We start from the raw sequence: 21,913 nt of genomic DNA, 5'->3' as shown, positions 1-21,913 counted from the left end.
AAGAAGCACTTGCAAAATTTAAAAAGATAAATTTTTTATCTAATAAATAAAATTTTTACTCATCAACACATAAAAAAAATATATTTATGAATGTTAATAGTAAATATTTTTTTCCCTAAAATAATCCCTTCAATAAAATATTTTAAACTAAATCACAAACTGTGAGCAGTTTAAAAATTTGCATTTTCGTTTATTTTTCGAATTTTTTATGTTGCAAAATCAGGATTTTAAAAATCTCATGCATATGCATGGTGCTGACAGTCGAAAAAACGATGGAAAAATAATTTAGAATTACAATGAAATGTGTGTGAATAAATTGTATCAGAAATTGATTATTTAAATGCCAAATAACATAAAAGGAAATAGATCTGGGTAAACTTGGCATTGTAATACATTTTTTGAAAAGAAAACAACCCTTTCAAAAGAAAATTAGAGCTCAATTTTGTACAGGAATTTCACTTTTGTGTCAGCTCTTAATACATCCATATCAAACAAACAAAAAAAAAATTGTTTTATCTGAGCAATGCTTTGCACACTTTAATTAGTCAGATTAAACCAAAGCAATAAAAAAAAGGACTAAACTATTATACAAGATAAAAAAAAAAAAAATGTGGTAACAAACATACAAATTAGAAAATGGATGTAAAAATATTTAATAATGCCTTTTAAAGTCAATTTTGTAGATTATGTCAATTATTATAGAATTGATCTTTAAAGGCATTATTAAATATTTTTACATACATTTTCTAATTTTAAATATACAAAAGTATCAACATCATTCCATGCACTATCAAATTACTATATATAAATATATATTTATCAAAGTAAAAAAAATATTTTGAAGATTAAACAAAAAACTTCAAAATGAAATTATTTTTAAAATTAGGTTTTACTAAAATTTTTAATATTTATCAGGCTCAATACATTTGACGTGAGTTAATTTATCACTTCAATATCACAAATATAATTTTAATGTAATTACATATAAAACCGCGGGGCCCCCAAATGTTCTTCATGCGATACAAATTGTGATGTGGGATTTTCAAATTCCACCTCATTATAAAGGGCTCCAATAGCCAAAAATCCATGATGAACTGCGAGTTTCCAGGAATTTTTAGTATTTATCACAAAAAATCACAACTTTCCATGATTAATTTTTGTTTATGGTCAAAATCCATGACTTTTCCCAATTTTCAATGGCTTTCCAGATGCACAGATACCCTGGATTTAGCACAAGTGTGGAACCCAACGAGTTTAACTTACCCAGTAAGAGGAACTAAACTACCATCAACTGAGAGCTTGCATCCCTTAATTGGTTTGTCTTCAACAGAAATTTCAGTTAAAAGCACATTGTCAGTACTCCATTTCTCCCTCATTGTTAAGCCTGTAAGTTATAAGAATGTTAATCAAAATTATTGTTGTAATAAAACATAAATTTAATTAAATTATATGCAGTGTAATTTAAAGGTATTACTGTAAAACACAAAATGTAGTTTCATTATTGAGGCACATAATGTTGTCTTATTGCACTAAAATAAAAATATAAGTTGATACTAAGAACAAATAAATGTATTTAATTGATTTTAGTTTTTTCCCCATTTTTCATGAATTTATATTATTTTTAAATTAAAATAAAAAAGTGAATATAACAGGATAAACACATGCTCAGAGTGAAAGAGAAATTTTGTTAAAATTTTATCCTTTAACATCACATCTTTTGTCACCCAAGAGTTAACAAAATTCATTTTTTTTTTTTTAAAGGACTATATTTTTAAATTTACCATACTCTTATAAAAGTCTACTAGTAACAAACCAATTACAGTAGAGAACCAATTATCCGGGATGCTCGGGACCATCGCTATCCCGGATATCTGAATTTCCCGGTTTTCTGGATCGACCAAAAAGTGTCGTTAATCGATGTTTTATCGAACCCGAAGTACAAGGAAAAAGTGTACTGCATAAAGTAAGAGAAAAAAGAAAGGTACTCCTAACTTTAAAAAGAAAAAAAAATGGTAGAAATATAACATTTAAAAGAACAAAAAAATTTGCAAGTTTAGACAAGAAAATCAAGTTTAAAAAAATACAAAATTCTCATATTTATTTTTTAAAAATAATTACAATTCCTAAATTAAATAATATAAACAAAACCAATGATTAAATAACGCAATATATTTCATACCTAATTATACGGGGGAAACGATAAATAAAAGGAAAACTTATTAATCTAAATAAAAACACTTGAAAAATATAGAACCTAAACGATAGATAAAAAAGGCACTAGCATAAATATTAAAACCCGAAATAAGGCAAGATCAACGGAATTCAAAAAAAAAAAAAAAAACCTAATGATAAAATTTATGAATAAAAAGAATTAATTTATTGAGTGCGAAATTTATCACGAAAAGAAAAAAAATCAAACGTAGTGAAATCAGAAAAACAAAACTGCAATCTGCTTCATAAAATAATCCTATGTTTAAAATAATAAACAATTCTCCTTTTATTTTATTGTTGATAAAAACAAGATTTTTAATTACAGCAGATGTGATTCCACACCAAGAAAAACTTGTAATTGATACCGCACTTCCAAAGAATAAGAATTTATTCAAAAGAAAAAGATTTTATTTTTATTAGTCGATGTCAAATAAATATATTTTTCTCTTTTCTTTTTCTGTTCACTGATATGCATGCAATGCATTTTCCCCACCCCCCTCGTAAATCAAGCAGAAAACGAAATCAGCATGCCACATCCTTGAGTTTGATTGACGGCCTAAAGGAAAAAATAAAACATTCCTCCCTTCCCTGCCTTCAAGGTCACGGAGGAAATGACGTTTCTCTGGGTAAACGGGGGAAAAAATCTTCCCCTTCCTTACATTTTCCTCTACTCAACTTCAAGGATGAGTCCAATTTCCGCTTTTTTCGTTCTAGTTTAAAATGGCGGGAAATTCGAGCAAAATTTTTCCCGGTTTTCTGGTTTCCCGGTTATCTGGATACCGGATAAATGGTTCTCTACTGTATTGTAAAATATACTTGGCAGAACAAGTCTATATTCATTATTAATATACACAAATCATATATTTTATCAATTTTAAAGGTACTTGTGTTTAATTTAAATAAACATAAAAAAGAAAGAGATATAATTGAAATATATACGAATTTTAAACAGTACATTCTTTTGAATACAATTAATAGTAAATTATATAATTTTCAATGTTTACCAAACTTTTATCTTCCCTTGTCAAATTTTTTTTTTAAAATTTATTTTAAACATAAAAGATAATTTAGGTATTATTTCTCTGTATAAAACTCGTCAATAATGAAATCAGACTTAAAAAATATATTCTCTACTTAAATCTATGATTTTTTTAAAATCAGTATATACAAATTCAATTCAACAAATATTTTTAGTTTTAAAAAGAAAAAATCAATTGATTTATATCAACTATTTTATGTCACTCTTGCAAGGATCCAAAAAAAAAAAAGAAAGAAAAAAAAAGTTCATTTTAGCAAAAGCAACTTCAATCTTTTCAATTATGCCTTTTTATAAAATAATAATATTACCATATTCTGGCACTTTGTATTTAGATTCAAGTGATGAAACCACTTTTCCAGTTTCAATATTTGAAGAACCACTCACACTAAAATCCATCCCTCCACTGGTTTTGGTTTTACAATCAAGTTTAACAAAACTATAATCTAAAAAAGAAATCATTGCATTAAAAATGCTGAGTAAATAATAGAGAGAGAAAAAACAGTTTTTAATATTATATTTTTAAAGCTTAGTACTTACTATAATTTTTATTAAATACATCTCTAGCCTGCTTTCCCAGATCAGAAAAACTTGGAGGGGCCATTATTTTCTTTTTGTGGAGTATAATCTAAATTTATAAAAATGGAATAGATAAAAGATTCAAATTAAAATGAAATATATGTCAATTAGAAAATATAGTGTCAGTTGCAAAAAGCTTGACAACTGTAACATAACAAGACATGAAATACTTCAACTTTTATAAAAAATAACTCCCGGATGAATACCATTTTGATATTAAGTTGTTTAATTATTTTTACAAATATGCAAAATTTCATGTTTCATTTAGGTTTGGCAAGTTCTTGACAGTTTAGATCAAGGGTGTATATACCATAAAATACTTAGAAATGTTAAAGCAAATTTTTACAGCTATTTATAAACAACAGTGTTTTAAACACTAAATTCTTTGTATCAGTCAATTGAATAGTACATTTACATGAAATTAAATATTAGAATTCATTTAAAGTTAAAAATGGCAAAACTGATACTTTTATAAAAAATATTCCTATAAAATAAACACATTAATTGAAAATATAAAGAATGTCAAAAAAGTAATATTTTTTTATTACATGACATAATACGAAAGTTAATTTTAAGATATGTTTCAACAATAAAAAAAACTAGCATGTAGCAAAATGAGATTCAACATTTTGTTGTGAATGTAGTTCAAGGGCATTTATATTTAGTGAATAATAAGAGTTTTTATATATGATTTTTTTTATAAAAAAAACATTTACGAAACAAAAAATTAAAAACAGAATTGCACACAAATTAAAAATGCACATTCTTCCAATTTTCAAATTTTGCTTGTTCCAATAATTTTGCTATGACATGAAGCTTTTGAATATATATGGAAATTTATGGCAATAACCAGTGAAAAATAGCTTAGATGAAAACTGCTAAAAAAAAAAAAGTCAAAAATGGTTTATTTAAATGCATGATCATGATTGTAACTAATATCTCATAATATGGTATGAAAAAAATGGAGGATTTACAAAATTGGTAGAAAGCATAATAATTATTGAAAAATATGATAAAAAAACCACTAGTTTTTCGAAGAAATCAGTACAGACAAAGCATGTCAAAAAACGATATCTTAAATGTACAATTTAAAATTTTAGTATTGTAAAAATATTGAGTGTCGAATTCCTGTGGAAACACATACTACTCAACACAATAACTAAACCACAACAAGCATAAATTAGGTTTCATATGCTGCAATTTAGTTGAAAATGATGATGATAAAAATTTCTAAAATTTGGAATTCCATTTCTAACACGATTTTTGAACTGAAAAATTAACATTAATTAAACTGGAACTACTAGTTTAATGTTAATTATACTAGTACTACTAGTTAATTTTATATTGATTAATTTTGCAATACTTATATTTTAGCTTAAATCAAAAATGAAATACGTAAATATGACACAAGCAGGTTACACCCTATTTTGAATATTTTATTTTTAAATAAAGTATAATAAAGGAAGAATTTACATTTTCCAGTATAATAGTGAAAATGAGCACAATGCAGAATTTCAAAGGATCATTTTAAGAATCTACATATTAAAGAGGATTCTTTCAAAAGATGAATAGCAATATTTACATATAAAACAATTATAGAGTTCCCAGCATGCACTTCTGGTATATTCACTCAATATTCTGAAATTAAATCTAATAAATACTTCAGCAACACTTTAAAGTGTAAAAGTATGTTTTGTTGAAAAGGGCAACGTAATATTAATGTGAAATATTTCTTTATAGATAGTATCAACCTCCAATGCTTATAATAAAACTAGCATTAATGGCAATATTCTTATATATTTGAAGATGAATATCAAAGCTTTTTGATGCTACTATTATGATACTTGATTGATAATCAAAAATAGAGGTCGTATATTTTATTTTAAAAAGGTTTAATCAAAATTGCGGATGAGAATCATAACCATTGAACACAAATATGTAATTAAAATAAACATTAATTGAAACAGCGAAAGTGATAAAAGTTTCAATAGAAATAAGTAGAAAAGTTTACTATTTATCAGTAATAAATAATTTCACACAATACTAAAAAAAATATCTTTAAATTAAATAAAAACTGACTTGTCTTTCCAATTTAAAAAGTCCTTTCTTCTCCTTAGTTCTCGACTAAGTTACGGTTAAAAAAATGGGAAGATCTAAAAAATTAAGTATTGCAATTTGATAAAGAGTGCTAAAGAATGGATACTGTTGAATTTTCAAGAAACTAAAAATAAAAAAATACATAAAAGAACTAAATCCAAAACCAAGAAATAAATAATAAGAATTATTTAGGAAAACATCGATTAAAAATAATCAATTAATATTTAATATCGATTTGACATTGGTTGCTCGAAAAGGAATAATGCCGATTGTGTTCGCTAGAAGGTTTTACCCGTTGTAGTTTGTAAAAGTTTGAAGAAGTGAAAGGGTTTGTAGCAGGACGTATTAAACTCAAAAGTTGAAAAAATTGTATATGAAATTTCGTCTGCACTTTTTTTTAAAACATCTGTTATCAAGGCAAGAAATTTTCAAAATAAATGGAACAAGAACGTGTGTTTACATCAAGTAAAGTAATCTGAATATTTGTATAATTAGTCATTCTCTACTTTGGTATTAGTATTCGTTGAAAAATTGCGTAGAAAATAAAAGAAATTTTCTGACAATACCGTGACTTTCATTTAAAATTTGTTTTAACTTTGCATAATGAATTATTATATATCCTGTTGATGAGGAATTATTTTATCAATTTCAAATAAAAGGAAGAAAATTTTGAATTCTTTTAGAATACTTCTATTAAAAATCGGGATTTTAAATTTCTTCTTATATTAATTCAAAGTTTGATTTTATTCTCTTTCTAGTTTAAATTTCAAAATGAATTTATTTTGAGATATCTCCGAAAAATTATCTTAATTGGTTGAATGATCACAGATGATGGGGTTCTTCCCAAAGAAAACTTTTCTTCAAATAAATCATGACTATTATATGACTCATTACTGATACCAACAGGAGTTTCCAACACAGTTATAAAAATATTTTCTCAAAATATTAAAATATGCTAATGCTTGAGTTGAGGAACTAATGATAATATTTACTACATATATAAATTTTTTTGAAATTCGTTGATCAAATTGAAATTTATGACCTTGTTAGTATTTTTGTCTTCCTTGCTTTTAACTAGAATATATGTTTTGTTCCTCACATACTTAAATATTCCTTGTTTTTTATTCAATAAATTGTGTCTTTTCTGAGAAAAGTCAAAACTCTTCTTCACAATAAAAAATCACAACAAATAGTACTAAGGTTTCCTCTCTGCTTTATTTTGGTACGGACTTATTAATCCGTTGACCATTATTGCCAAAACCATGCTAAATTCATTTTATTGGCTTTCAAATTTATATTCACTTGGTAATGGATTATAAAGAAGAGGTTAAAATTTAGAATAGGGGGGTTTCTGTGATTAAAGCACTGCACTTGGAACTTTTATTATACATTAATTCTGCCATTTTCCTATTATTTTTATTGCTTTTTCTTATTAATAAAATATCTCACTCTGAAGTCATTTTCCCTGTTTCCTGTAAGAACGTAAAAACTTGCTTAAATAAGAAAGACATCCTATTATAACCTTTTACCAAAGAAAATTTAAATTTTCATCTGTTTTTAAGCAATTGTAAATTTTTATAAGAAAAATAAATACACCTCAATTTGTCTTTACCAATGAAAATAAAATGTACGGCAGAGTACTGCTGTTGTAATTAATGGTATTTCAATATTGGTGCTAAAAGAATGTTTAGTGGCCGCTTCCAATTTTGGCAAAAGTGATCGATGGGATAATAAGTAGGTGCCTACCTTTATTTGAAACTGATAACTAAAGTTTTCATAATTGCATATCTTATTTAGTGTGGTATGGGGATTGATAACCTGGATCAAGTGCATTTATGGACAGTCAGTGATGTCAGTCAGTGGCTGGAAGAAAATGGATTTTCTGAATATATCACTTTGTTTTCAGCCACTCATCGCATTGATGGTAAAGCTCTACTTACTTTGTCAGAAAATGATTTGAAGTCTCCTCCTTTATCCATGAGGGTAAGAAATTTTTATCAACTGGCAGATAATTTTGTATCAGTACCTATTTGCATCTACTATAGTTTGTCTAAAATAAGAACTCCCCTAATCATTTGTCAGTGACTACGGTAATGAGGTATAACTATTTCAAGTAGGGGTGTGAGGTCGGCAAAAAAAGTAAATATTTTTTTCCCCAGTCTATTGCGTTAGCACAAATGGGAAGAGAAGCTATCCACCCTGAAATGCGCTATTCTTGTTTCTATTGCAGCAGACTGTTCCAGACTTTGTGGTGGGGGGAGTTCTTACCATAGACAAACTATACCCTTATACGTAGGTGCCAAATGTCTTTTATATATATAGTGGTTTGTCTGGGAATGGCTTCAAGTTTATCCCTTTATATGATGATTTTTTCAGTTTCTCACATTGCCTCTGCCAAGTTGGGGCAAAAATGTGATAATTTTTATTTTTGGTATAGTTAATAGATTACGATAATTATCTTAATTATGCTAATAATCCCATCCGATTAATTGCATTTGACTTCTTTTAGATGTATTTGTAATTTATATTATAGTGGAAAATTCTTGAAATAAATGCAATGTTTTTTTATGTTCGTAGCCACCTCTTAACGAGCAAAATATTTGTGTCTTGTTTTAGTAGAATATTGAGAGTAACTATAGGTCAAAGGTTGTTTTCTATGGGGTTGCTTTTTATGGGATATATAAGATCAATCACTGTTTCACCTATTGCTAATGTACAAGTGCCCGAATTTTGTGCTTTCAATTTTAGAAAATATATAGGGGTGACTGTATAATTAATTATTCAAGCCTGACTTATGTATGATTTTTACTTTTGGTTTTTCATGGGCTATTGCTCAGTTGCTCAAGTACTAATACGAAAATTTCCCCCGTTATATATATTAGAGGTAGTCATTCTTGGGGTTTCATTATATGTTTCTTTTCGACGTGATATTTTTATGATTAAACTTTTAATAAAGAATCTATATTTAACAATAAAAATTATGTAAAATAATTTATATGATAATATAAAATTATATAAGATAATATATGATAATTTTATTATAGTAGATTCAAAGGGTTTACTTAATCATTTCAATTTTATTTCTTAGTATTGTTTTCATATGTAAATAAAATGTGTTCAAAATTTATTTGGCACTCTAGGTTTTAGGTGATATCAAGCGTTTAGCAATTTGCTTGCATGAATTGCAGATGCTAAATCCTGTAGTTCTTCCTCATTGGAGACCGTCGGGTGATGATATTAGCTCCCATCGCAACTGTCACAATGGTACAAAACTACGCAGGCGAAGACATAGACGAGAAGCTAGTGACTCATCCGATTTAAATACGATTGCCAGTGAGTTTAGTGAGGATGAAGGAGAATATTCTGGTTCGCATAGACAGGTATTCTGATTTATTATATTCTGTTAATATCAGTTTTACATATAATTAAATTTAAAAGTTTTTTGTAAATTTTTTGAACTTCATATTACACCTCATAAACATGTTTTCATTATGTTTATGAAGTGTAAAAGCTTTTCATCCAAAACTATGTTTGCTAATTTTAAAACTACTTCCTTCCTTAGTCCATAATAGCCGAAGGCTTTGCCATTGTGCTGTATGCTGAGTTACTTGGTCTTTTTGTAAAGTTTTCTATGTTTTGGATGTATATTTTACATATGACGACAAAGACAAATGGAAAATTATGAGAGCTATGTGATAAAAATTCACTTTACTGATAGCATTTTTTTTGCTAAGGCTGTTTTTTATTGAATGACACAGTATATTCTTTATTAAGCAAGGGTGATTGCAGTCCGGGAGTATCCCAGAATTCCGGGTTTTTATCATTATCCTTCTGAGTTTAAAAATTAAAAGCAGGGCATTTGATTTTTCTGGTAATATTGTGGAATTCACATTTTTGTAAAGACCATTGGTTCTCGGACTTTCACTAATTAAAAACTTCGCTAATCCGCTAATGAGAGGCCTACATGCACATGATTCTTCTGCTAATGGGCAGAAATCAGCCAATTGATTCGTTTGGTTTCGACGATTTCCGTCATTTTGAATGATTTGAAACTGTTGGAATCCGCTAATATCGCTATTTCTTCCTCCACGCAGTTTGAATATAAAACATAGATTCTCGTATTTTAAATTTAAAAATTACACCCTGCAATTTGTATTCATGTAGTTTAAAATTCGTACATCGTGATTCGTATGCATGTGATTTTAAAATCCGATGTTGCAATTCATACTCACACGATTTTAAAATCCAATATCACGGTTCATATTCACACAATCCTAAAAATCCAACATCGCACTATCAGCATCCAACATTTCTTAAATTAGTTACTATAAAGGTGTGATGTTTATCATTAGTAGGTAATTTAATTATAAAACTTGTTTGAAAAACTGTTGAATACGAAACATGTATGGTATACAAATTGATATCGTGCTATAAATTTTTTGCACACATAATTTTCAGAGTTTTTCACTTTATGTCACGATCACCCCTGATTAGGTTATAAAATAATAATTTATTATTATTGTTAGGTTGTGCAGAATATGTTTTTTTTCACTTTGCTGACATTGTTAGATCTGGTCAGCAAAAATGAAATGGCTCACAACTAAAATAGGATTTGAATTTTTGATGTAAATTTAATTTTTTATTCTTCACTCAACAGTTAAGATAGATAATGTTCTTGGATTATTTCATGTTAGTTTATGATACAAACAAAGGTATATATTATTTAGCTGTTATAAATTTTTGATGCTATATCGAAAAAATAAAAGAACTATATTGAAATGGTTAAAATACTATACTTTAAAGATAAAAGGGTGAGGATTGCAAAAAGGAGAATGTGATTGCAGAATCACAATGGTCAGAAGTAGTGTACTGCAAGTTGTAGTGCAATGCTTTATTCAGGAAAATAAATAGCGTAGTGAGTAATATGATACAAACTACTTCATGCAATTTCTGACTACTACTTTTATAGCTTAGTAAGGAAACTAAGTTCAAACGTTGCTAGTTTTTCAATTGCTGGTCTGTCAATAGATGCGATAGGAATGTGAGCGTGTTCCTAAACAGCAATTTTTTCCCATTATTTTTAATACCTAATATGTAAACTATCCATCATGAATAATTCCTAATATATCACTTTGGCACTACATTCAAATGCATATATTCACTCATGAAGAACACATGTTTGTTATAAAAATAGAAATGAACTTATTATGCACTGTAATTTCCGATGTATTTTATTTCGTATAGCAAATAAAGGAGCATTACGTGCTTAACAAAATCACAAATTACAAAAATTTTCTAGTTTTATTTGGATTAAATAGTCTCTGTTGGAAAATATATAAAAAATTGAAGGTTAAGAGAACAAATCTGTGAAAAATGGTTTAGAACAAACTGGCTATTGTAAATAGGAATAAATGTTTCTTAATGATTTCTAATTTTTAAATCAACTATTTTTTTATTAATTCAAAACCGCTGTTAACCTGTCTGTAATTTAAGTTCTCTAGAAAAGTTTGTCTCCTTCGAGTTGTAAAGTATTGATTTATATTTTGAAAGTAGTTTATAATCATTACATTTTATAAAAAGTTTTTTTTAACTACGTTTATAATAACGTGGTTGTAGTTTTTTTCAATCATTGTTGAAACAACAATTATGTAATTGCAGGATATCCCAGAATTACTTAAAAACATTTTATTTAAATATTTTGGGGAATTGGTTCTGTAATAAACCTGTGTTTTAATTTTGTAGTGAAAACTTTTTGTGTAAGCAAATCAGAAAAAGCATTTTATAATTTCTTATAAAAATGTTTTTATTCGATTTGTAAAGGTCTTAAGTAAAAAATAATCTATACTAATATATTAAACATATATACTTTTTCAATTTTAGTTTTTTTTAAATGTAATGCATTCTATTTAAATTCATTAATTATCTATTTTGTATTAATTACAAAATTCTCTTCTGTAGCCTTCATTGATGATAACTGTCAAGGTATATTTATTACAATAATATTTTGTTTAAAAATATGTTAAATATAAATTGTTTCTTTATAAATACTAAATATTATGTTAGTGCATCATAATTTTTGTACATAACTTAAAAAGTTATTTTTATTTTTATTTTTTTTAAATTCATCATTAAATGATAAACGGATCCATTTAAGAAATATCATTATTATACTATGTTAAATGAAATACTATATTACCCATCTATTACTTTAAATGTCTTATGTTGTAGTTTCCAGTTTTTTTTCAGAGCAGTTATTTTATCTACTTTAATCCTTCTTTTTAGCTAAAGAAATTTTTCTTAATTTATTTAATTTCTTATGCACATTTGTTTGTTAATTTGAACATGTTTAATAGAGTATTTTTGTATTATACATTAGCAAATGCACATAATGAAAAATAACTTATAAAAAATAATATTTAATTACAAGTAAAGATATAATGGTCTACAACTTTACTTTAATATTCATTGGTAGTTTACTTAATTTATTTTATTACAGATTCCATTTTGTAAACAAAATTTTTCTTATTTTCAAATTTCAAAACAAGAATTTAAACAAAAATTATTTTCTTTTTAAAATGTCCTATGAGGAATTAAATTATTTTATAAAATTTCTTAATTTTAAATCATAAATTTTATCAATCAAAAATGCTTGTGAATGAGTATATTTTTTTAATAATGAATTTCTGTATTTTGATCCTATTTTTAAAATTCAGTTTTAAAAATTCTGATTATCTCAATCTAAATATATTCAGTCAGTAAAAGAGATTTAATAATATGCTTGTATAGAGCGCATTGATTTTTTATTATTTTTTTTCCTTATCAATTTCATTTCATTAAATAAACTGTAAAATTTCATACTATTAACTTCTTTTTTTTAAAAAAATTTCAAAGTCGGACTTGTGTAATGAGGTAATAGATATTGATTTAAATAATTTAATTTAATTCAATAAATTAAGTAATTATTTTTGTATTCTATATCAAATAGAGTATCACTTTAAACAACAGCACAAATTCCAAATTCTATGGGCATGAATTATTAACAGCTTTAACGATCACTGCTTAAACAATAGTCAACAATAGATGTTTATTGAAAGAAAAAGTTTGGCTGTTTTGTTTTGGAAAATATAATTTAATTACTACGTTTATATTATAAATATATATGTAGTAGGTAAGTAAATTTCAGTGTGATATTTAGCTTTATGTATGCAATAAAATTAAGTAGTTCTATGCTGCTACTTTTATTGCATATATTTAGATTTTTATATATTTGGCATTTTTGTATGATAAGCTACTTATTGCAAAAAGTAATTTTTCATAAATAAATTTTGTTTCATTAGATTTTTGAAATTTTATTTTAATGTTCATAGCATTAAAAATAGAAAGAAAATGGTTCTCAAGCTACCTCTTTGAAATCTATCGTAAAGCATTTATATTGTTTTTTCAACGACTTGGCAGTATGCTGATTAATCAAATTCAATATGGGAGTTTTCTTGCACTATTGTAGAGGATTTTTTTTATAAATATTTGTTCATTTCGATGTTCACTTTGAAATTAATAAAATATGCTAATTTCTATTGCTTGTATATGTTTCAATAAGTAATTTTTTTATTTTAAGATAAAATGTTCAAGCTGATTTTTTTTAAAGATTATATGTCAACTGTTATTTTTATCATAACAAATTGCTTGCATCAGTGAAAGACATGGATTTGTGCCTAAAAATCACTGACAAACCACAATGTTTTCATTAGCATAGAAAAAAAATTGTTTCCTCTAAGAGAATTGCAAGTAACAGAATCTATCATATATTTTTAATCAGTTAGAATGTAATTTTGTAATACCCTCTGATCCCCTACTGTTTTAATGCTCAGAGGGTTAAAAAAAAACCCCAGTTTATTTCAATTTGTGACAAGTGATGGAAAGCAGTTTTTTATTTTATCGCAAATAGATGAATGTAATGAAATAAAGCCATGGAAGGTAAATTTGTAAGAATATTATTAAGTAAAAATACTGCAGTAAAAATTCTTTAACAATTTTGTTTACATCAAAGGGAAAAAAAATTTTCTTGTCATATTTGTCATAAAATGGATGGATTTGTTTCTATAATAACGTACAATATGTCTTGTGATAGTGAAGTTGGTAAAGTTCATTTTTAAAATAAAAAAAAGATTTATTTGATTTTATCGTATTTTTTTAATTTTATTTGAATTCAAGTTTTTTTATTTTTGTTTATTTACCAGCTAAAGCATCTGATAAAATATATTAATTATATTTAATATTATTTAAAAACAATAATATAGCTAAAATAGTAGATATTTCTAACGAAAATGTTTAAAAAATTAATATTAGCTAATCATTAAATAAATAAATCGGGGTTATTTTTGTTCAAGCTAAACATTCTAAAATTTTAAATAGAAAAGGATAATTAATCCTTTAGATTTCCAATGAAGAGACAATTAGTTTAGATCAGAATACATTAAAGAAAAAAAAAATATTGTAAGTTCTTTTGGGGCAAATATGCCTGTCTTCAATATTGGTAAACACTAACTACGTATTTAATATGCTTTAAAATCACTTCAAGTCTACAAATACACCTAAAACTAAATGGATAAAACTGAAATATGTTTATTATCAGAAAATTCTTTCTCTTACAATTATAATAGAGCAAATTATAATTAAACAGTTAAAAATAATGCTATCCACTTCTAGTCTCTTTATTTTATTTTATTTATTACTCTATTTTTGGATATAATAATATTCCCTTTCATTATTTTTTTAGATAAAATCTTCATTACCAATGAATTCATACTTAAAAAGTTACAGAATATATTTATGAAAATATATTCAACTTCTTCATTTATTTAAAAAAAATCATGGTTTAAACCATTGATTTTCTTGAAAACATCACAATTGATTTCTATCAAAGATTTTAAAAATTGTTTTAAATTGTGATTTTAATCATGATTTAAATCATGCTAACCCTGCATGATGGTGGCATTTTTTTTCCGAGGTGCTAAGTTAGTACTGATGTCTGTTTTTCAGTATCTTGCATTGTTAGTTTAGTTATGGTTATTGCAATTTTATGTAGCAATCATATTTTTTAAGCTGTTTTAAATTGACTAAATGTAATTTTTATTTAGTTGAAACCTGAAGTGTGGAAAACAGCTGTTGGACTAGTGTATTTTTTCTCTGTCACATGGCTAACGGCCATTGTAATGGTGATAGTTCATGATAGAGTTCCTGATATGCAAACTTACCCTCCACTTCCTGATATATTCCTAGACAACATTCCATATATGCCTTGGGCGTTTAGTATGTGTGAATTAACAGGAATCATACTCTTCCTCATTTGGATGGCAATCCTTTTCTTCCACAAACACAGGTATACTTTTATGAACATTTTGTTTCTTTTTTTTTTAAAATACTTTAGTGTACTTCATGCATACTTTTATTGATCAGCAAAATTTTATTCATTATTATTACCCCTATCTTATTTGGAAATCTGAATATCAAATTGAATTAAAATTAATAAAATCAAAATTAATATTGGGACATTCAAAAGTGACATGTAAGAATAGCTCTCTAACACGTTAATTTTTGATGGTGTCTGTGCTTTATATATAATTCATAGTTAATTATAATTCATTTTAATTTCCCAACCCTTCGAAATTTTTTAATTTTTACTGTTATTTATTTGTTAATCATATTTTAAATCAATTATGGAAGAGGGTAAAAGTTAATAAATAAATTGTAATAATGCTTTTCAAAAAAGAAAAAAAAAATCAAATTTATTTATATAGTGTAATTTGTGTAATTCTGTTATGTTGAACCTTATCAGTTTTAGGAATGAATAAAAATATGTATTACTTAAGCATTCGAGTAATGTCAAAATGTATTTATCGTAAAATTTGTTTATCGTGAACTTTAATAGACTTCTTTTTATATTTTAGGTTCATTCTTTTAAGAAGAATGTTTTCACTTTTTGGCTCAGTATTTTTATTACGTTGTATTACAATGATTATAACATCCCTCTCTGTGCCTGGAAAGCACTTAGAATGCAAAGCAAGGGTAATTTTTTTTTTTTGTAGAATCAATTTATTTTGCTTAAAGTATACACTTTTTAATTGTAAATATTTTATTATGTTTTTTAAAAAGGTACTAGGTTTCAGCTATTCATTCAAAACTCAGTTAGAAGCGATAAATAGTGTTTAATTTTATTGAAGAAATTTTTATTTTGGATGTTTGTACCTCACATTTGTTTATAAACTTATGTTTTATTTATATAAGTTTTTTAAAACTAATTGTTCACAATACTAATCAAGAACAGTCTATAAGAATATGATTTCAAAAAAGCATTTTAAAGACTTCAGAAAATAAATTTATTTTTGGTTAGAAATTTTTTTCTGAATAATGAAAAGGAGTCAATGTGAAATGTATTTGTCTGGAAAAAAAATTCTATTACCAAAATAGTAATTTTGATTAATTAGGTATTCAGATTTTTATTTATTTTTCTTCTTCCTGAAATTGAAATTTAACATTGATTTCCCCTTTTAAATGGCTCTCTTACTAAGGGCAAAACTATTTCTGATTTTAATAAAAATCCAAAATTGATTATTTTTTCTAATCATATAAAGTTTTTGTCTACCTAATATTAAGACATTTTTAAGAAATTAAATTTTCAATTATGATTATTTTCAAACGTATGTCTCATGAACAGGTTTTATTATTAAAATTTGTAATTAAATGTGCATTTAATTTTATCATTCGTTAGATTTTTCTATAAAGTCTTAAAAGTTCTTGCCACAAATAGATTTAATTAATATCACAAATAGATTTAATTAATATCAGATTAATTAATATCAGGACATAAATAATGTGCAAGGGTTGCCAAGTTTTGAGTGTTATCTTCAGTTTATGTCTTTAGTTAAAGTTAAATGGATTTATGAATTGAGTGGTAAATAGCATAAGTCATATTCAGTACGAATACAATGACAATGTAGGCCTGTGTGTTTATCAAGCTTAGTGTAATCGGAAGTGTAATTTCAACAGCACCCCAAAAGTAGATAAGAAGAGAAGTTTAACCTAGGCTTGGCCCTGCTTGAGTCGTTGATTCTGTTGCACTCATTTTCATAGCTTGCGTAGGCTGCAGATAGCATGGTCTTTATTACCTTTCGAATGCAGTTGAACCTGTTAATCTTGAACCTCTATTTCTCAAAATTTCTAAAATTCTGTCTACAAAATTTCTAAAATTTGCTGTCTAAAATCAATTATTTTCCAAGTTCATGTCGAAATTTTTTCTTCAAAACCTCAGTTTCTCGAATTTCTAACAATAGAGCACAAATGCCCAAGCTTTCTTTATCAGTTGAACTTGCACACGGAGATGAATTTCGTGAACAAACAGGAAGTAAGGATGAGCAGGTTGGGAGGTTTCTTGGAATTTCGATTACTATCCCTGCACTTACGTAACTAGAAAGGTATATTTTGTTGTCATTTAAAAAATTTTGGTATCTAGTTTCTGTTATTACTAGTTTATAACTTTTATAAGTTAGAAAGGTTAAACATGTGAAATAGTGTTATTTATATTTGCTGAATGATTATAAAAAGCCTAAAGATATATTTCGATCAGGATAAGTGTAATTATGGTATAATTGCTCATGAAATTTGTCTTTAGTAGGTAAGAGCTGTAAATGCATGTCTAAAACATATGAACAATGTTGTTTTAATGCATTTTTTTAAAAAATATTTTTAATCAGTTTTAATATCAATTAAATCTATCCACCTATATATTTAATCAGCTGTATTTGCTATTTAATTTTGTTTACCATATTTGCTAACAATTTTAAAAAAATTACATTTCAGCATTTTGGTGAATGGAGTGAAAAAATTCGCACAGCTTTCCTCATTTGGCTTGGTGGAGGAATGTCAATCCAAGGAGTTAGAACTTGTGGTGATTATATGTTTAGCGGTCATACTGTTGCGTTGACTCTACTTAACTTTTTTATCACTGAATGTAAGTTTTTATAATTCTTTTTCATCACATATTAATCAGTTACATAGATTTTGTATGCAGTTTTTGTTATGTTGCCTTGGTTTGCCTTTAAATTCATAGAGCTCCAAGCATCTCAAAATTTAAAGAAACATCAGTTCTGTTGATCGTCCAACTCAAAAGCATCGAACAACTGCATTTGTCATTAAACTTCAGGGTTTTATTTACATCTCTTTTGCTAATTGTAGAGACAGAGATTCATTAGAGAACAGAGGAGTCACTTATGCATGTGATAAGTTAGTAGTTAGATTATAGTTTCATTTTCAAGTTTCTAATCATTAATATTAAACATAAAGTGGTTGGCATCAATGTTATGTAAATTGGATTGTTGGATAAATATGACTGAGTGTCCGTTTCATACTCTGTTCCCTCTTAACCATGTAATAAACGAAAGTGTTATGCTCAGCAGATGAACTACTATGATGGTGGAAACCTGAATTCTTCAGCCTTTCTGCCTTGAAAACTTGTAGTTGGTTAATGGGTATTCTGGAGCTGTTAAATGCTGAACGTCAGCTTCAATTCCTTCTGCTGGGTATTATGCCAAACGTATCACAAACTATATGCTGAATTGTGTCTGCTAAAGGAGCTCTGGGGAGAATTTTGTAGTTTGAGCAAACTGTACTCAATGAATGTATTTTCTCTGCAGCATGCAGTCTCAGGACTATTGATTTGCACACTTCTGCTTATCAGTAATTTATATTTTGACAACATTTTCTCAGAATTCTGCAAACTTAAAATTTAAATTTAGTTAACAAAATGTTTATTCCGCCCAATTTTTATTCTTCTTAGGTTCTTCTTACGAGCCATAACTTTTTGTAAGAGAAAAATACAATTCCTGAGCGAGCTACTGAGACAAACACATAAGTAAAATATTAATAATCTAAAAACTAATACCAAAAAGGCAAATATTTAAAAGATCCCTCGACAGAAAAAAAAAATTTCCCTCCTTTTTTTAAACTTATATTTTAATGAGTAAAAATTTTTATGCAAATTCCCATTTTTAATAGCTGAATTTAATCAATGTGATATATTTGCCCCCTTTTTTTTTGGCTACATTTAGATTGAAATAATATTTATAATTTTATGTCACAGAGATTTCGAATAGTATTTTCAGCACTCTCGATACCATCGTAAATTGATTATTATAATTTATTTTTTTTGCAGTCGGTTACTGCAATTGATTTTCTCATAGTTTTTTAAAATTCTATTATTAAGACATACGAAATTTGGATTGTGCAATTCAATGACTTTTTGATGTGTTAAATATGCATTGATACCATCATAAATCTGTGCTGAATCTAAATCTAATAAATCTAATCATAAATCTTTTTATTTGGTACTATTGCTCTAAATTTTCTCCGTATTTTTTTAAATTCCTTTATTTTTATACATAATTATAACTACATGCAAAATTCAATTCATGCATTTATTAGTCACTTTTTCCTTGACTATTTTTTATCAGTTATTGCTGATATCCTCTTGGTTATTCTGATATTTCTGTACAAAAATATAAGGAAACGAGAAATTCTAATTGCACATTTGAGTAAATATTTTTCACATGCTCACTGTGCTAAATCCATCCAATTTTTCAGTCCTTTTTTTTGTTGCAGTTATTATTAAAATCCTGATATTATGATACGAGAAATTCAAACTGTGTACCTGAATATTCACAATTTGACCCGATAATTCTATCGTTTGTTCAAAAAAAATTTTGGCAGTTATCAATACTCATATTTTTAAAATCTCTGTATTTTTAATACAGTATTATTTATTACAACACTTGAATCTCAAAACATATATTTGATTAACTTCTTTTTTTCCAGTTATTGCTGTAAATTACATGGTTTTTAGTTATGTATTAATTTTAAAAGTGATGACTGCCTGCAAAGTGCAAAAGAGGCGGAATAATAAGCTGCAATTTTTTCAATATACTTTTTTAATATTTTACTGTGTTAACAAGAAAGAAAAATGTATTAGATTAAACATTTTTTTCCCTCGTTATTATATTTTATAAAAGTTATTTTTGTGCATAAAAATGAGTTTTATTTGTCTCCTTTGTACCAAAAAAAAAATCAAGTATTAAAAAAAGGTACCGATCAGGAATTTTTTTTCCAGGTGTCTGAGCAAACTTTACTTAGTGGTTGTGCTTCCTCTTCTATGATCTATATTTTCTGCATGTGTCTATAGTAGTGGTAGTTGTACTTCTTTAACAATCAGGTGTGCTTTTTGTATGTGTTTATTGTAGCTTTAGTACAGCTGCAATTTGTATGCAATGAACTATTCTTTTTACCCGTACATGCAGTAGATGATGAATAGTAGAGCTTCTATGTCAAGTTCTGTTTTTTTTCCCTACTCATATATTTTTGATTGAACCTTCTGTAAATCTTGTTTTTACAAGCTCCTGTTTTCTCACTTATGTGTAGTAAGTCACAACTACAAACCAGTTTTTCACCATATTATTCTTTAAAAAGACAATACTTGGCTCAAATTTTGTTCACAATTTTACCCAAGTAATTTGTGTATACCAACTTTAAAGGTCATTTAAATTGCAAAAATAATCATAATTATAAAATTTATTACATGATTTTCCAAGCTATTTTTTACGCATTTAACATTAACTATTTTTTATTTATATTTCAGATACTCCTAGAAGCATGTATTATCTTCATACATTTACTTGGGTTTTAAACATATTTGGTGTGTTTTTTATATTGGCGGGCCATGAACATTACTCAATTGATATTTTCATTGCCTTTTACATCTCAACACGACTTTTCCTATACTATCATGCACTTGCAAACAACAGGGCTTTCGTTCGAGATGATCGTAGACGAACAAGAATTTGGTTCCCACTCTTCTACTTTTTTGAATCTGGTGTTGAAGGACCAGTGCCAAATGAATATGAATGGCCTTTAAGCATTCCTGAAAAATTTCAAAGAGTGATTTCACAATTATTTGTTTGACACATGTGGGATTTTTTTGTTATTATTACTATTGTTGTTGTGATTATTTATTATTCTTTTTTTAAACAATAATTATTTCTTTTACCCAAACAAAAGTGAACATTAAAAGTTTTGAGGTATTTTTTTTATTACCTGATTGAAATAATTATTTGAACAAATGTTAATTAAAATAATTGTTAGTTTTACAATTCATTCAAGCATTATAGTTCATGATAATTTAACATTTAGATTTTTATCTGTGCAATAGATATTATCCATTTAGCTAGAATTAGATCCAGTTTATAAAAAATATGTGTGTTTTTAAAATTCTAAAAATCTACTGCACTCTGCCTTTTAAACTTACTGTAAACAGATATATATTTGCCTAATAATATTCTGCCAAATTTTATTGACATTTCTATTTTTAAATAAAATCTTGATATTACATGCTCATGAAAGGGATTAGCCTTCATTAACTTAACAATACTCGTCACAAATGTACTATTTAAATGTGATAAGAATAGTATATTGTACATAGATTTAGATGTATTGTATGAAATTATTTATTCTTGGTAAGTTGTATAATTTTTAAAATTAAAGCTTCACTAACTTTTGCACAAATCGTTGCTCATTTATTTTAAAATATGTATAAAGAGTCTATTCTTATTTTCTGGTTGCAATTTAATGTTTCTATTTGTAGAGGATATTTGACTATTTTTTACTAGTTTATAATCTGTTGATGTTTAAATTATACCTACTTTTAAATTCTTTGAAGAATAATGGCAATAAAAACTACTGCTATTTATCTTTTAACATGTTCCTGGACTCTTAGATTTGTCCCAGCAGTTAGAGGCATATGCCTTTTTGTCCATGTACATGTTAAATATTTTTTTTAATTTAGTACATTTCCATGTTGCATATATATGAAATAAATTGTATATTTGAATTATGTATATTTGAGAAAATAAGACTTTTGAGTTAAATATTAAAAAATGTTTTATCCTA

The 21,913-nt window shown here is 26.5% G+C and overlaps 2 protein-coding genes across 7 annotated transcripts in view; one reads left to right on the top strand and one right to left on the bottom strand.

Moving 5' to 3' along the window:
• The window catches only part of LOC107436788 (non-selective voltage-gated ion channel VDAC2), a 19,105-nt gene extending 12,865 nt beyond the window's left edge, over positions 1–6,240 (bottom strand). The window contains exons 1-4 of one of the 4 annotated variants that reach the window (XM_043049101.3): positions 5,906–6,240; positions 3,788–3,875; positions 3,559–3,693; positions 1,264–1,384 (exon numbers count right to left, since the gene is read on the bottom strand). In XM_043049101.3, coding sequence (XP_042905035.1) covers positions 1,264–1,384; positions 3,559–3,693; positions 3,788–3,851 — 320 coding nt within the window. In that variant the 5' untranslated portion in view covers positions 3,852–3,875; positions 5,906–6,240. Of the gene's footprint in view, positions 1–1,263; positions 1,385–3,558; positions 3,694–3,787; positions 3,878–5,408 lie in introns of all 4 variants that reach the window. The other 3 variants (XM_087159038.1, XM_087159045.1, XM_043049112.3) reach the window with 3 other exon arrangements.
• On the top strand, positions 6,156–21,913 carry SMSr (Sphingomyelin synthase related). 3 transcript variants are annotated; one of them, XM_016048597.4, is made up of 7 exons: positions 6,156–6,388; positions 7,721–7,906; positions 9,064–9,303; positions 15,061–15,302; positions 15,871–15,988; positions 17,780–17,930; positions 20,607–21,913. In XM_016048597.4, the coding sequence occupies exons 2-7, from the start codon at positions 7,727–7,729 to the stop codon at positions 20,927–20,929; spliced, it is 1,254 nt and encodes a 417-aa protein (XP_015904083.2). In that variant the 5' UTR covers positions 6,156–6,388; positions 7,721–7,726; the 3' UTR covers positions 20,930–21,913. The 3 variants fall into 3 exon arrangements, with proteins under 3 accessions (XP_015904083.2, XP_015904084.1, XP_015904085.1); XM_016048598.5 differs by having other exon boundaries at positions 6,191–6,393; XM_016048599.4 differs by lacking the exon at positions 6,156–6,388 and adding an exon at positions 6,391–6,968.

This window comes from Parasteatoda tepidariorum, chromosome 1, assembly GCF_982258835.1.
Source record: "Parasteatoda tepidariorum strain Cologne lab strain chromosome 1, Ptep-v5.0, whole genome shotgun sequence".
Taxonomy (NCBI): domain Eukaryota; kingdom Metazoa; phylum Arthropoda; class Arachnida; order Araneae; family Theridiidae; genus Parasteatoda; species Parasteatoda tepidariorum.
Note: the sequence above shows the minus strand (reverse complement) of the source record. Positions and strands in the feature narration are given on the sequence as shown.

Excerpts from the sequence above, each read along its gene's own strand:
- SMSr (XM_016048598.5), top strand. The coding sequence starts at position 6,361 with ATGGAACAAGAACGTGTGTTTACATCAAGTAAA. Across the intron at positions 7,907-9,063 it reads CTCCTCCTTTATCCATGAGG|GTTTTAGGTGATATCAAGCG; the intron begins GTAAGAAATTTT and ends TTGGCACTCTAG. Across the intron at positions 15,303-15,870 it reads CTTTTCTTCCACAAACACAG|GTTCATTCTTTTAAGAAGAA; the intron begins GTATACTTTTAT and ends TTTATATTTTAG.